The 15,489-nt window shown below is 43.1% G+C and overlaps 1 protein-coding gene across 1 annotated transcript in view; it reads right to left on the bottom strand.

The window, feature by feature from the left end:
- Positions 1-15,489, bottom strand: part of phf21b (PHD finger protein 21B) — a 220,898-nt gene that overhangs the window by 23,072 nt on the left and 182,337 nt on the right. Inside the window, exons 10-11 of the mRNA XM_078220113.1 lie at positions 12,299-12,375; positions 7,045-7,099 (exon numbers count right to left, since the gene is read on the bottom strand). Of these exons, the coding sequence (XP_078076239.1) occupies positions 7,045-7,099; positions 12,299-12,375 (132 nt within the window). The remainder of the gene's footprint in view (positions 1-7,044; positions 7,100-12,298; positions 12,376-15,489) is intronic.

Genomic DNA, 15,489 nt, shown 5'->3' with positions numbered 1-15,489 from the left:
TGGCTGCCCACAATACCTTCAACAGTGGACCTTAGACTGTTTATTCTCTAAGCTAGTTGCACTTTGTTGTCAAAAGTTCATCAGTCAACATTAAGTACATCTTCAACTTTTATATCCATACGGTCATACAGATGGAATGAAATAGCCATTGTTTTCTTGGATTTGGCAATCAGCTCAATGTGTCTGATGTAACCATCCTGTTCCCCCGTCTATCATGCAGTTCAGTCACATTTTTAGATTTTGACTAGTAACCTTTATAATCTAGATGGCGTGGCTTCTCAGAGGTTTGCATCATACAGTTTGCAATGGCTTGCAACCCATTTCCATGATGAGCTGCTTACCAAAAAGGTACATGTGGAACCTTTTACTCTGCTGCTTGACATTACATGTCTCAGGTTCTATGTTTAAGTGGCATATGTCAGTGAGAGATTCTTAAAACTAAACACTATCGGTTTCCCTTCCTACATAAGGCAAGCTCCTAATCCTTTCTGCAACTATTGACTTCCAAGGCCGTTTCCTTTCTTGAGTAGTGTTGAAAAAGGCCTGTTTTCTCTGACAATGACTGTTCGAGTGATTTAAATGTGTGTTGGTGATCTTCTTGCCACACAAACATCCTCTCAATGAGGATGTTCTCTTGGCAAAGTTGGATAAATAGGGTGCTAAGAAATTGAATAACCCTAGATACTGTTGCAAATCTTTTCAGTCTTCAGGTGTAGGCAGAGATTATACATTTCCTACTTTGTCTGGGTTAGTACATAATGTGTTAGAATAAATTGAAACAAAAAAATATATGTGGCTTAATCCCTACAATGAATCCCTACAATGCAGGAGACTACCATTTGACCCAGCGAGTCTGCACCAACTCTCCGAAACAGCATCGCACCCAGACCCATCCCTCGCCCTATCCCCATAACCCCTCACATTTACCATGGACAATTCCCCTAAGCTACACATCTTTGGACACCAAGGGCAATTTAACATGGCCAATCCAATTAACCTGCACATCTTTGGACTGTGGGAGGAAACCGGACCACCTGGAGGAAACCCATGCAGACATGGGGAGAATACGCAAACTCCAGAGTGTCACCCAAGACTGGAATTGAACTCTGGTCCCTGGCACTGTGAAGCAGCAGTACGAACCACCGTCATACTTTTGCTGATAAAAACAAGATCTACTCTTCCAGCTGTTTCCATCAACTCATGAAGATTTTGATCGTGCTCTTCTTTAGTGGAACCCATTACAGTAATATCATTCACTATATAAACGTGTAACAACATTTACATACATAAACAGGAACATTTTTGGTAATTCCCTCCATGTGTTCATGAAATAAATCCTGACTTAACAATAAACCACACTGCAATCTCTGCAAACAATACCTTCCAAATAGTGTACTAAATGTGGTACATAGAACAAAGAACAGTACAGCACAGAACAGGCCCTTCGGCCCACGATGTTGTGCCGAGCTTTATCTGAAACCAAGATCAAGCTATCCCACTCCCTATCATCCTGGTGTGCTTCATGTGCCTATCCATGGACCAATAGAATCTATGTTTCTATGAATGACCACATTATACATCTAATTTAGAGAAAAACTTTCTTCCAACAAATCTTAGATTTACTTTTCCAATGTCAGAATTTTATGCAGCCACTTCTTAAGTGCATGATTCAAACACCTTGGGTCCAAATGCACCCCGGACATACTCTCTTCCACCTTCGTCCGTTGAGAAAAATATACAAACGTCTGACATCATGTACCAACCAACTCAAGAACAGTTTCTTCCCTGTTGCCATCAGACCTTTGAATGGACCTACCATATAATAAGCTGATCTTTCTCTAGCTGTGACTGAACATTATATACTGCACCCTCTCCTTTACTTCTTGCCTATGTACTCTATGTACTGTATGTTTTGTCTGTATAGTGTGCAAGAAACAATACTGTTCACTGTGACAATAATAAATCAGTAAGAAGTCTCACCAACACCAGGTTAAAGTCCAACAGGTTTATTTGGTAGCACGAGCTTTCGGAGAGCTGCCCCTTCATCAGGTGAGTGGAGGATTTGGTTCACAAACAGGGCATATACTTTAACATGTTTAGGGTGGAAGCCGGAGAAGTGGAGTATCGTGAGGTCATCCATGGGCTTGCGGTACAGTGAAGTACAGGGGCGGCACGGTAGCACAGTGGTTAGCACTGCTGCTTCACAGCTCCAGGGTCCCGGGTTCGATTCCCGGCTCGGGTCACTGTCTGTGTGGAGTTTGCACATTCTCCTCGTGTCTGCGTGGGTTTCCTCCGGGTGCTCCGGTTTCCTCCCACAGTCCAAAGATGTGCGGGTTAGGTTGATTGGCCAGGTTAAAAAAAAAATTGCCCCTTAGAATCCTAAAATGCGTAGGTTAGAGGGATTAGTGGGTAAATATGTGGGGGTAGGGCCTGGGTGGGATTGTGGCCGGTGCAGACTCGATGGGCCGAATGGCCTCCTTCTGCACTGTCGGGTTTCTATGAAGTGCTGAGGTGACCGTCCTTGGAGATGCATGTCAAAGAATGCAACCGATTCTGGAGAATAGTCCATGGTGAGTCTGATGGTGGGATAGAACTTGTTGATGTCATCACATAGTTGTTTCAGTGATTGTTCACCATGAGTCCAAAGGAAGAAAATGTCATCGATGTATCTGGTGTATAGCGTCAGTTGAAGGTCCTGTGCAGTGAAGAGATCTTGTTCGAACCTGTGCATGAAGATGTTGGCATATTGAGATGCGAATTTGGTCCCCATGGCTGTTCCATGTGTCTGGATGAAGAACTGGTTGTTGAAGATGAAGACGTTGTGGTCCAGGATGAAGCAGATGAGTTGTAGAATTGCATCCGAGGCATGGTACATTGGCGAGACCATGCAGACGCTACGACAACAGATGAATGGACACCGCTCGACAATCACCAGGCAGGAGTGTTCCCTTCCTGTCGGGGAACACTTCAGCAGTCAAGGGCATTCAGCCTCTGATCTTTGGGTAAGTGTTCTCCAAGGCAGTCTTCAAGACACACGACAACACAGAATCACCGAGCAGAAACTGATAGCCAAGTTCTGCTCTTGAGGACGGCCTCAACCGGGATCTTGGGTTCATGTCACACTATCTGTAACCCCCACGACTTGCCTGGGCTTGCAAAATCTCATTAATTGTCGTGACTCGAGACAATTCACACCTCTTTAACCTGTACTTAACCCTCTCTCCACTCGCATTGTCTGTACTTAAGACTCGCATTCCAACAATTATCTTGTAATTGAGTTTGTCTATATATATGCCCTGTTTGTGAACCAAATCCTCCACTCACCTGATGAAGGGGCAGTGCTCCGAAAGCTCGTGCTACCAAATAAACCTGTTGGACTTTAACCTGGTGTTGTGAGACTTCTTACTGTTTCGACTCCAGTCCAACGCCGGCATCTCCACATCAATAATAAATAACCAATTTGTATCATTTTTTTTCAGTATCTAGCTGCACCAGTCAGTGAGTTGTTGCACAAGACAAATAATGCCATATCATCCAGTCCAGTCTTCAGCTTTTCCCGAATGTACACTAACTCCCAGGTCATAGAATCCCTACAGTGCAGAAGGAGGCCATTCGGCCCATCGAGTCTGCACTGGCAACAACAATCCCACCCAGGCTCTATTCCCGTAACCCCACATTTTTACCCTGCTAATCCCCTGACACTAGCGTCAATTTAGCATGCCAATTAACCTAACCTGCACATCTTCGGACTATGGGAGGAAACCGAAGCACCCAGAGGAAACCCACGCAGACACGGGGAGAATGTGCAAACTCCACACAGACAGTGACCCAAGCCGGGAATCGAACCCGGGTGCCTAGCGCTGTGAGGCTGCAGTGCTAATCACTGTGCCACCGTGCACAGTGGTTAGCACTGCAGGGTGTGTCAATTGAAAGAGCTGCATCTTCTCTTTAATACAAAACAGAATCACCTTTGAAGCTCCCCATAATATGGAATCTGTCTGGGTACTTCAGCTCTAAGTAATGGACTGACTCAATGTGGAAAGCCTGCTTGTTTTCAAGATGAAGAGCTCCCTTCTCGTCATCCTCTACCTGGTCTGTCCCATTGTCAAGTCCATCGATGGGCTTGCATTGACTTCTGGTACACTTGTTGCTGCTGCCCGTTTGCTGCACAACATGGCTCACTGTGGCTTCTGATCATGCTGTTATAGCCAAATGTCCTGGATTGACTCTGTGTTCACCATACCAGGCAGTGCATTCCAGTTCCTAACCACTCACTACTCACACACAAGCATACAAAATAGAAGTATGCTTTTCAGCCCCTCTAACCTACTCTGCCATTCAGTAGATTAAGTGCCATCTATCCTAATAAACTTTGATTCCCTTGCCTAATAAGAATCTATCTACCTCCTTCTTAAAAATGTTCAATGATCCTGCCTCCAGCATCTTCTAAAGCAGAAAGTTCCAATGTCACACAACCCCGAGGAATAAATACTCATCTCTGTCCTAAAATGGTGACCCATAAGACAGTGCCCCCTAGTTCTGGACTCACTCAAGAGGAAATTTCATTCCTACGTGAGGGCACGGGGGGGGGGGGGGGGGGGTGCGCGCGTGCGTGGCACAGGGCGTCACGCACACGAATTGGCGCAGGGGGCCACACGCAGGAGGACACATGCAAGAGAGAGCGTGGACATGAGAGAGCATGTGCGAGAGAACGAGTGTGACACCCCATGAGAGTGAGAGAGTGTGAGTGATAGTGTGGAGGTGAATGCAAGTGATTGAGTGAGTGTATCAGCCTTACACTCAGTCTCCGGTTGCTCACTCACTCTCACCCCCAGACGCACACCGATTCTCATACCCCCACTCACATATACTGACCCCCTCACACACTGGTCATTTTTATTACTTATTTTGTTTTTAAACTGAACAATTTATTGCTCTTGCATTGTCTTAGTTTCTTTCTAAAATGGCAACTTTTTTTGAAACTTTATTGTTTTGCCAAACCCTATCTTTTTGAAATATTCTCATTGGCCCCTTGAGTGAGGATAATATGCAAATGTGACCCCCCCCCAAGCGAAAAGGTTGGACAAGCCTAATTTAGACCAATATTAATTGCAATGGCTACTTTCATACTTGTGTTTGACAAGTCTTGTTTCAGTACAAAGCCTGCAATTGCTTCTCCTTCTATACATATTTACAGGAAATACATACAGTGGTGAAGATTAATAAGTCCATAAAATAGAAAACAAAACACTGGGATTCATTTCTATAGAACTGAGGAACCAGGAAACAAATATTAAATTTGTATAGAGCTACGGGTGAACCACATTTGGGAGTGCTGTTCACAGTTCTGATCTCCATATTATAGATTGAATATAGAGGCATTGATGAAGGGAAAGTTATACCTATCAGAAAGATTGACCAGGTTGGGGCTCTTTTCTCCAGAGGTGAGTGATAGAGGTTTTTAAAAATTTAAAAGGATTTGATGGAGTGGAAATCTTTTCCACTTCTGGAGGAGACAAAACCTAGGAGCCATAAGTGTAAGATCGTAGTTAATAATTCTAGTAGAGAACTCCGGAGAAATGTCTTTACCCAGAGAATGGTTAGAATACATACATACGAATTAGGAGCACGAGTAGTCGTTCAACCCCTTGCACCTGCTCTGCCATTCAGTAAGATCATGGTCGATCTAATTTTAAACTCAACTTCACATTCTGCCTACCCCTGATAACGTTCACCCCCTAATTTATCAAGAATCTATCTAATCCATGTTCAAAGACTCTGCCTCTCCATCTTTTGAGGGAGAGAGTTCCAAGGTCTCACAATCCTCAGAGGAAAAAGTTTTCCTCATCCCTGTCTTAAATGGGTGATCCCTTACTTTTAAGCAGTGGCCCCTAATTCTAGATTCTCCCACAAGAGGAAACATCTTTTCCACACCCACCCTGTCAAGTCTTCCCAGGATCTTGTTTCAATCAAGTTGTCTCTTACTCTTCTAAACTCCAACAGATACCATCTTAGCTTGTCCAACCTTTTCTCATAAAACAACCTGCCCATTCCAAGTATTAATCTAGTAATCTTCTCTGAATGTGAACTTTGCTACTACAAGGAGTAGCTCAGGTGAACAGCAGAGATGCTTTTAAGGGGAAGTTACATAAATGCACAGTGGAAAAAGGAATAGAAGAACATGCTGATAGTTTAGATGAAGGGGATGGGAAGAGACTCATGTTAACCATTAACATTAACGTGCATCAGTTGGGCCATATAGAATATACAGCACAGAAACAGACTATGTAAGCATGAATATTCCAATCTCTAATGTTTTGGTACGTGCTTAAAAAATATCTACAAATCATCAAGGTGAGCAATGTTAGACCATGTAACTCTGCATTTTGAACATTCAGTTTTAGTGTTAAGTACTCACTCCTAACTCAATTATACACAGTAAATGCTGATTAAAGCTCCATCCTTCTGCCCAACAATGGACCTTAGACTGAATTTCAGAAGCAGATCCTTTCCATTTACTTGTATATAATGTTAATAATATTCTTGAATATAAAAGTTAAAAGAATAAGCTACATCAAAATGCAGGAACAGTTAAAACTAAGATGAGTTAGGACAGCAGTCCTGTCAAGTCTCACACATCGTTTTGGGACCTCCTGCATTCACAGCCATTCTCTTCCTGTAAAGGCATAACATGCCATACTAGAGACACGGGTTTGATTTGACTAGTTTAAGATGGAATAAATCAAGATGACTGTTACAGATTCAAACTGTTAAAAAACAGTAACCTTCTTCTCCCAGCAAACCAGGGCACCATTTTTAGTAGCCAACTTTATGTATCATTTGAATCCTGTCCTAATTAAGAGGACAATTAACTTACATTAAATACATGCCTGCAAAATTGCTCTCTAATTTTACCACCAAATAAAATGTTCATTTGGGAGATCTAGTATTCATACCTTTCCTGTGGATGCCTTTTCTGCTGTACATGTGTACTTTGCATGCATTTGTAGATTCAAGGTATAAGATTAACTTAGAAATACATACCTCTTGTTGAAATATATAAAGAACCATTCAGGTAGCTTGTTGCAATTCGTTTACGCTGGGAGAGTAAAAAATAGGCTTCATTAAATAATATTCTTAAAAAGTGGCAAAAAGACTTTGCTTAAGTAACATCCCATACATTTATATAGCAAATTGCCATACAAAAATATTTCAAACTGGTATTATATACAGAGGCGGACTTCGTGAAACACAGTGCTGCAGCGTGCAACCCTGGGGCCCCAGAGAGAGGGGTGGCAGTGGGGGCACCAGAGCCTGGTAGCTCTGAATTTGCTGATATGAGCCCGCCAGCAGGCAATGGAGAACAATACTGGAATCTGATTGGTGGCGACCACAGAGCAGGGAAACACTGTCTACCCAGTTGAGAGGGACAACAGTTTGGACGGATCTCTTAATAATCTGGTCTGAAGCTTCTGAACTTTTTTCCGTTAGTAAAGCAGCAGCCTTCCGACACATTCAGGCAGACAGCATGAGGCAACAGCAAGGTTGCTGACAGTGGGGTGTGGTCCTGCAAGGACTTCAATGAGGACAGAGGAGCAGGCCCTGGCCAATGGCCATCTATTAGAGGTCCAAGAGAACGAGTGTACATCAGAGATCTTAAATCACTACTGGGCTATATACTCACGTGAGTTAAATGATCTATTCATATCCAGATCAGGCACCCAGGGCCAATAGGATCATCTAGACTTGAAACATTAGCTCCATTCTCTCTACATAGATACTGTCAGACCTGCTGAGATTTTCTAGCATTTTCTGTTTTTGTTGCTTTTCGTCCTCCCTTCTGGCAGAAATCGAGTGGCAGTGACTTGGAAATAGTGGGCAATGACCTACTGCTCCATTCTCGCTGTTATGGCTATGGCAATTTTCATCAAAGCCAATAAATGGGCACAGTAAGAAGTCTCACAACACCAGGTTAAAGTCCAACAGGTTTATCTGGAATCACGAGCTTTCAGAGCACTGCTCCTTCATCAAGTGGGCAGAGAAATCCCAGGGTTAGATGTTAGGTCCATTTAAAATGGAAATTAAAATTTATAATGTTAATATGATTCAAACAGCAAAATTGGACAGCATTAGCTGGCGTGTGCAGTGCAAAAAAGGATCCCTAAAATGACTTGCATTAAATATAGCACCTTTCATGACCACCAGACATTTCAAAGCGCTTTACAGCTAATGACGACTTTGGAAGGTAGTCACTGATGTAACGTTAGAAATACAAGGCAAGTGCTCAGACAGTAATGTGACAATGACCAGGTCATCTGTTGTGATGTTGACTGAGTTCTAAATATTGGCAAGGACTCCGGGGATAACTCTCCTATTATTCTTTGAAATAGTGCCATGATATTTTTTATGTACAGCTATGAAGGCATACAGAGTCGCGGTTTAATGCCTCTGCCGAAAGATGGTCAAAAGCAAACTTTTCTTTTGTTATTGGGTATGGAAGAAGTATGGAAGCCAGTCACTCTGGCTCTTCTTCAAGCATTGGGTCCTACCCAGTTCACGCCCTAACCTTTTCAGCCTGGAGCATTGCAGAATGATGTGGTAATGCCTAGAAGCAGTAGTCTGTCCCCATGGTGCACAAACTCATGCTGCAGCCTGCCATCTTAATGCAAATATGGTCTGAACTTCCAAATGGACCAGGTTTCCTGCCACAACTAGCTAATATCTGGCAAATACATGCCACCAAGATTCACCTGGAACAATGGGGGGTGTGGGGTTGTGGCTCCCTGCGCCTGCGAGTGTGTTTCCCTGCGCCTGCGAGTGTGTTTCCCTGCGCGCATGTTTCTGCGCCTGCGTATGTGTGTGTGTGTGTGGGGTGTGTGTTTCTGCGCACGTGTGTGGGGTGTGTGTTTCTGCGCACGTGTGTGGGGTGTGTGTTTCTGCGCACACGTGTGGGGTGTGTGTTTCTGCGCACACGTGTGGGGTGTGTGTTTCTGCGCACACGTGTGGGGTGTGTGTTTCTGCGCACACGTGTGGGGTGTGTGTTTCTGCGCACACGTGTGGGGTGTGTGTTTCTGCGCACACGTGTGGGGTGTGTGTTTCTGCGCACACGTGTGGGGTGTGTGTTTCTGCGCACACGTGTGGGGTGTGTGTTTCTGCGCACACGTGTGGGGTGTGTGTTTCTGCGCACACGTGTGGGGTGTGTGTTTCTGCGCACACGTGTGGGGTGTGTGTTTCTGCGCACACGTGTGGGGTGTGTGTTTCTGCGCACACGTGTGGGGTGTGTGTTTCTGCGCACACGTGTGGGGTGTGTGTTTCTGCGCACACGTGTGGGGTGTGTGTTTCTGCGCACACGTGTGGGGTGTGTGTTTCAGCGCACACGTGTGGGGTGTGTGTTTCTGCGCACACGTGTGGGGTGTGTGTTTCTGCGCACACGTGTGGGGTGTGTGTTTCTGCGCACACGTGTGGGGTGTGTGTTTCTGCGCACACGTGTGGGGTGTGTGTTTCTGCGCACACGTGTGGGGTGTGTGTTTCTGCGCACACGTGTGGGGTGTGTGTTTCTGCGCACACGTGTGGGGTGTGTGTTTCTGCGCACACGTGTGGGGTGTGTGTTTCTGCGCACACGTGTGGGGTGTGTGTTTCTGCGCACACGTGTGGGGTGTGTGTTTCTGCGCACACGTGTGGGGTGTGTGTTTCTGCGCACACGTGTGGGGTGTGTGTTTCTGCGCGCACGTGTGGGGTGTGTGTTTCTGCGCACGTGTGGGGTGTGTGTTTCTGCGCACGTGTGGGGTGTGTGTTTCTGCGCACGTGTGGGGTGTGTGTTTCTGCGCACGTGTGGGGTGTGTGTTTCTGCGCACGTGTGGGGTGTGTGTTTCTGCGCACGTGTGGGGTGTGTGTTTCTGCGCACGTGTGGGGTGTGTGTTTCTGCGCACGTGTGGGGTGTGTGTTTCTGCGCACGTGTGGGGTGTGTGTTTCTGCACACGTGTGGGATGTGTTTCTGCACACGCGTGTGGTGTGTGTTTCTGCGCACGCGTGTGGTGTGTGTTTCTGCGCACGCGTGTGCTGTGTGTTTCTGCACGCGCACGCGCGTGTGTGTGTGTGTGTGGGGGCGGAAGCTTAAGAATTCATCCCCAATCTCTGACAAATTAATGGCTATACCTCAAAAAGTCAAGGGGGCTGCTTAATGGGGGGTTTAGAATCATAAGGGATTCTTTCAAAAGCACACCCGATCACTATTGGGAACTTGAATTCTTGTTGTGTCTTCAATGTTAAAAAAGCAAAGCAATGGGTGTTGGAAATCAAAAACAAGCCAGAAGAGTTGGATGAGATAAAAAACCAGGAGATTGTTTTGAAAGATTATTTTCTAAAAATGGTTGAGGGCTGAATAGATCAAGAGAGTTCTATACAGCATCAGGGAAGACAGTACTGCAGTGGTAATGTCACTGGATGAGTAATTTAGATCCATGGCAACTGGTGGAATTAAAATTCAATTAATAAAAATCTGAAATATAAAGCTGGAATCAGTAATGATCACTGTGAAATGATCATTGATTGTCATAAAAACCCATCTGTCTTACTAATGCCTTTTAGAAAAGGAAATCTGACGTTCTTACCCAGTCTGGCCTACATGTGACACCAGACCCACAGCAATGTGGTTAACTCTTAAATGGAACTCTGAAATGGCCTAGCAAGCCACTCAGTTAAAAGTCAAAAAATAGGGGTGGGCAACAAACACTGGCCTTGCCAGCCACACCAATATCGTCTGAAAGAATGACAAAAACAGTGAGACAGTTCAAGGCCCTATCACCAGCAAATAGCTTCAATGAATTGTGAAGCCTGTGGTAGGAACAAAGGCTTCAGGTTTGCTTCGTGTTCAGTTGCAGTAACCATTCAGCTTTCCAGGATGAAAGGGAAATGAAAAAGTAATTTATGATTATTTGGTAAAAAGGGGGCATGTGAAAAACATCTAAACATTATGTTTCTTACAAAAAATGTTTCTTACAAAATATCTGCATTTCAAATGTAGTAATTTTGTTTTAAACCGATTTAATTAGTTAGTCTCCTATATTGCTCACACACAAAAAGAAACAAAAATTGTCATGTTAAAGCAAATGTCTTCACACAAATGCTTATGTTTACATTTTTTCTGCCTTTATTTGCCTGCAACAGGCTATCCTTTTTGCCCATTTCATTGTACTTTAACCCAAGCGCATGATATAGGCCTATTGCACCCATTTCTGTGTGATATTTTTAAAGAGTGAAGAGATTCGAAGAAAATTCATCACGCAAGGGTTATGGGAGCATGGAATATCTACAATGAGTTGTTGAGGCAGATACTATTGCACTTTTTTAAAAAGGGAAAATTGGAATAGAGCCTATAAGGAATAAAAATGGTAAGATTATTTTTGAATTGCTCTAGCAAGAGCCTGCGTAGGTGCACTGGGCTAAATACTGGCTGAATACTTCCTTCAGTGGTGTAAACCTCTTTGGATACACAGCCAAAATTGGTACTCAAAGGATTTTGAACATAGAATTATCAGGCCTGTCATGAATTCCTTTCGTGTGTGTGTGTTCAAATTTTTTCCAGATAATCAAATGAGAGTCACAGAAAACAGGCGCGATTTTCCCAGCGGGCTGGGAAATGTAAGCGGGAGGGCTGTAACAGGATTCGTGACTAGCTGGACATCGTAAATTTTTAGAAAAAAAAACAAACACCTAATGGTTTCTTGCCAGTGTAAAGATTACATTTACTGGTACCAGGCCAATATGATTAAGATGACTCATTGGTAGAACGCCAATGCAAATTCACTAGATGCTTGATCTCGGAATTACTTAATTGATGACCAAATTCTATACCAGGATTTAACATTATTGGTGTTAGATCTTTACTGGTAAATACGAAATGCAAAATAAAACAATAATTCCATTCTGAACATCTATAATGTGTTTAACCATCTGCACTTAAAACAAATCAAAGATAGCATAACCTAACAATGAACAGTGTTTCAATCAGTGCTAAAACTGTAAACTTCTAACCGGACACCTTGCAACTTAACATTCAATTATAGCTGAATATTTGTAGAAATTCTTTGACTTTACTTCAGTTAGTGGGACATTGACTCATAATCAAAGTAGTAGTTTGCGGAAAATGGCAACAGCTTAAGTTTTGTGTGCAATGCACATACTCAGTGTATATGCAGAGATCCTGACAAAATGGAGGAAAAAGCCAGTTTGGCAAATGACATTTAACTGGCACAGAAAAGTGTCATATTATCCAAACATATAAAGTAATCAGTCTTACCTCTGGCTCAAACAATCCACTGTATGTTGGATTGGCTGTGCTTCTTCTCTTTCTCTCCTGGCGTCTGCTTTGGATTTCTGCAATCATGAGAACATTTCAGTTACAATCAAAGACATTCTAAAAGTTTGTTTTAAACAAAAACTGATGAACTAAAAGAAATATGTTTTAAAATCTATATGTTCTCAAATTTTCTTTTGTGGTGCTCATTAACACTACCTGGGACAGTGTGATAAATAAAGCCCATTTTGTAAACCATATCACCATCAATAATCAATTCACATAACAATATTTTGCACATCATTCTAAACGAGATAAAAAGCAAATAAAAGATTTTGATTATTTTCAAAAGCTAGTAATCTGGCAAAATAAAAACACTGACCAGGCAGTTGTATGGGACTGGGGGTTGGAGGGAGGGGGAGGAGGGGTATCCTAAAGATGTGCTGAGCAATCCTCCCGCTCCCAGTTAAGGATTGCACGGCTATTCCTTGGGAAGTTCAAACTTGTCCTCGGCAATTGCCCTGCACTGGGAACCATCCGACAATATGATTTAAATTGCAAACTTCAGATGGTTCCTGTGTTACAGTAATAATTACCCAGAAAAAGAAATAAAAGCACTTCTAACTTCTGGGTAACTGCAGCACCGACCTACCACGATCCCCCATGGGATTTTCTCCCCCAGAACTTCCTTCCAGACTCCAACAGGATAACCCGACTGACACCAACCACCACCTCCGTCCACTCTCATATACATCTTAAACACCCGCACATCCCAAACACCCATCGGAGCCCCCATCCAGGCCATCTTACCCTCTGGGACTACCCCCTCATGCTCAACTGCCCTCCCTAACCACTGTCTAAAACCCCAAATCTGACTAAACCAGTGACCTCCCACAAACTGTCCTCCCAATGCCTTGACTACAACCCCCGCTCCAAATGACCCCCACTCCTGACTGCACTCCCCACACCCAGTTGTCTTCCCTAATGCCCAACTATGCCCCATGCCCCCCCATGATCTCCCTACCTCCAAATGCACTCCCCATCTCACCAGACTAGCTCTCCAGCCTTGACTACACCCTCCCTGACTCACCCTCAACTACACCGCCACTTGCACCTACCCCTATCCTGCCCACTTACTTTATAAACTCCCTGGCTTCTCAGTGGCTGGACTTTTATCTACTTTCCATAAAAAAAGGGAGCATGTCCTCCTTCCCTCCAACGCTGCAGCCCTGGGAACCTGCTGTCCTAAACAGATCTTGCCAGATCTGTGTCAGAATGTCGGGTGAGATAGGAGTGGCTGGATTCCCAGGTAAAGTAACTACAAGTAGAATGGCAATCTGACTCAATTGCCAACTTCCACCAGAAGTTATGGTCCGTTGTCTCCTGTGTGAAACATATCTTGAATAGGATCCTTAATTTGTTCTATTTATAATCCTCACTCCTCAGGAAAAAAGGACTAGGAAACTAGAATATAGAGATAACTCAGTTGAAACATATTTGCATATGGGAAAAATGCAAGAATGCAGTCAATTGTCCCACTAACATTTTATGCATTCCTCACACAGCTGTAATGATTTTGATAGAAATGCACAGTAAGCTAGGCTTTTGGCTTAAAGCATAAATTGAGATGAGTATGATGTTTACAGATCATTCTCAAGTTGTACTTGCCCTAGGGAGGCATAACAATTTAATGGATTTGCATCAGCAAATTCTCCTCAAGAGGTAGAGATGGAATTATTTTGTTAACAAGCAAACATTTCATTTTACACAGGAAGTGCCTAATCATATTTCGAGTTGTCCTGTTATAAAAGGTGGTCCACAAATAGCTCTAGTTAGGTTGTTATGATTTATAATCAGATGGTGATGGAATTGGAGAAAAGGGCCTTTCAGCACACCCTGCCTGTGCTAGCTCTGAGTTTAGTTCACAGCTCAGTATTTTTCCATTGACCCTGTAAATCGGTCCACTTTAAGTACATGTTCAATTACTTTTTGATAATTCCTATGGAATCAGATTCTAACAACCTTTCAGAGTTCCAGATCTTAATAACCTCTATATGAAAAAAAAAATCTAATTTTCCCCTTTTGTTCCTTTGCCAATTATTTTAAAATCATGACCTCTTGTTGCCGATCCATATTCCAGAGGAAACAGTTTCTCAACACTTGCTCTATCAAAATTTCTCTTACTTTATTAGGTTTCCCCTCAACCTTCTCTGAAAAACAATATTGGTTTCTCCAATCTCTCCACATTACTGAAGTCCCTGACCCTTGATACCATCCAGTTAAATCTTCTCTGTACCCTTGCCAAGGCATCCTTCCTGATTGTACTGCCAAGAATAGTATATAATACTCCAGCTGAGGCCTAAGCTGTGATTTGGATATGTATTTAATACCCCTCTTTAAAATCAAATTTCCTGTATGCTTTTACTGCACAATTAACTTGCCCTGCCACCTTCAAAAATTTGTGAATATGTATTCCTTCAAAAATTTGTGAATATGCATTCCTAAGTGCCTCTGCTCAAAAATATTCCCTCAAAATAGTACTACTTAGATTATATTGCCTCTCCCCATCATTCTTTCCCTGCATCGTTTCACAGTTAACTTTATTAAATTACACCTGCCAAGTGTTCACCCATTTTCAAGTCTTTCTAGAGTTGGTTACTGTTCTGCTCACTACTCACTCACTGCTGAGTTTTAAATCACTTACAAATTTCAAAATTGCACTCCCTTAGCAAAGTCCAGGTGACTTTCATAAAACAAGAAAAACAGTCATCCCAACTCACTCCTGGGGGGGACGCCACTACATTTTTCTCTTCAATCAGAAAAACACCTATTCACCACTAATCTCTGCCTTCTATCTCTTAGTCAATTACATACCCCTGTCCCTTTAATACCATATGCTTCTATTTTCTGAATAAATCATTTTTGTAGCTATTCATTGGATGAGAGCACTGTTGTTGCTCATTCCCAATTGCCCTTGAACTGAGTAGCTTGCTAGGCCATCTCAAAGGGCAGTTCAGAGTCAACTTCAGAGTGGTTATGGAGTTACATGTAGGCCAGACCAGGCAGATTTCCTTCGCTAAAGGACATTAATGAACTAGATGGGTTTTTACAACAATCGATAATAGATTTATGGAATGACACTAGCTTTAAATCCAGAGTTATTAATTGAATTTAAATTTAAATAGATGCTGTGG

The sequence above is a fragment of the Mustelus asterias genome, chromosome 9 (genome assembly GCF_964213995.1).
Source record: "Mustelus asterias chromosome 9, sMusAst1.hap1.1, whole genome shotgun sequence".
NCBI classification, from domain to species: domain Eukaryota; kingdom Metazoa; phylum Chordata; class Chondrichthyes; order Carcharhiniformes; family Triakidae; genus Mustelus; species Mustelus asterias.
Note: the sequence above shows the minus strand (reverse complement) of the source record. Positions and strands in the feature narration are given on the sequence as shown.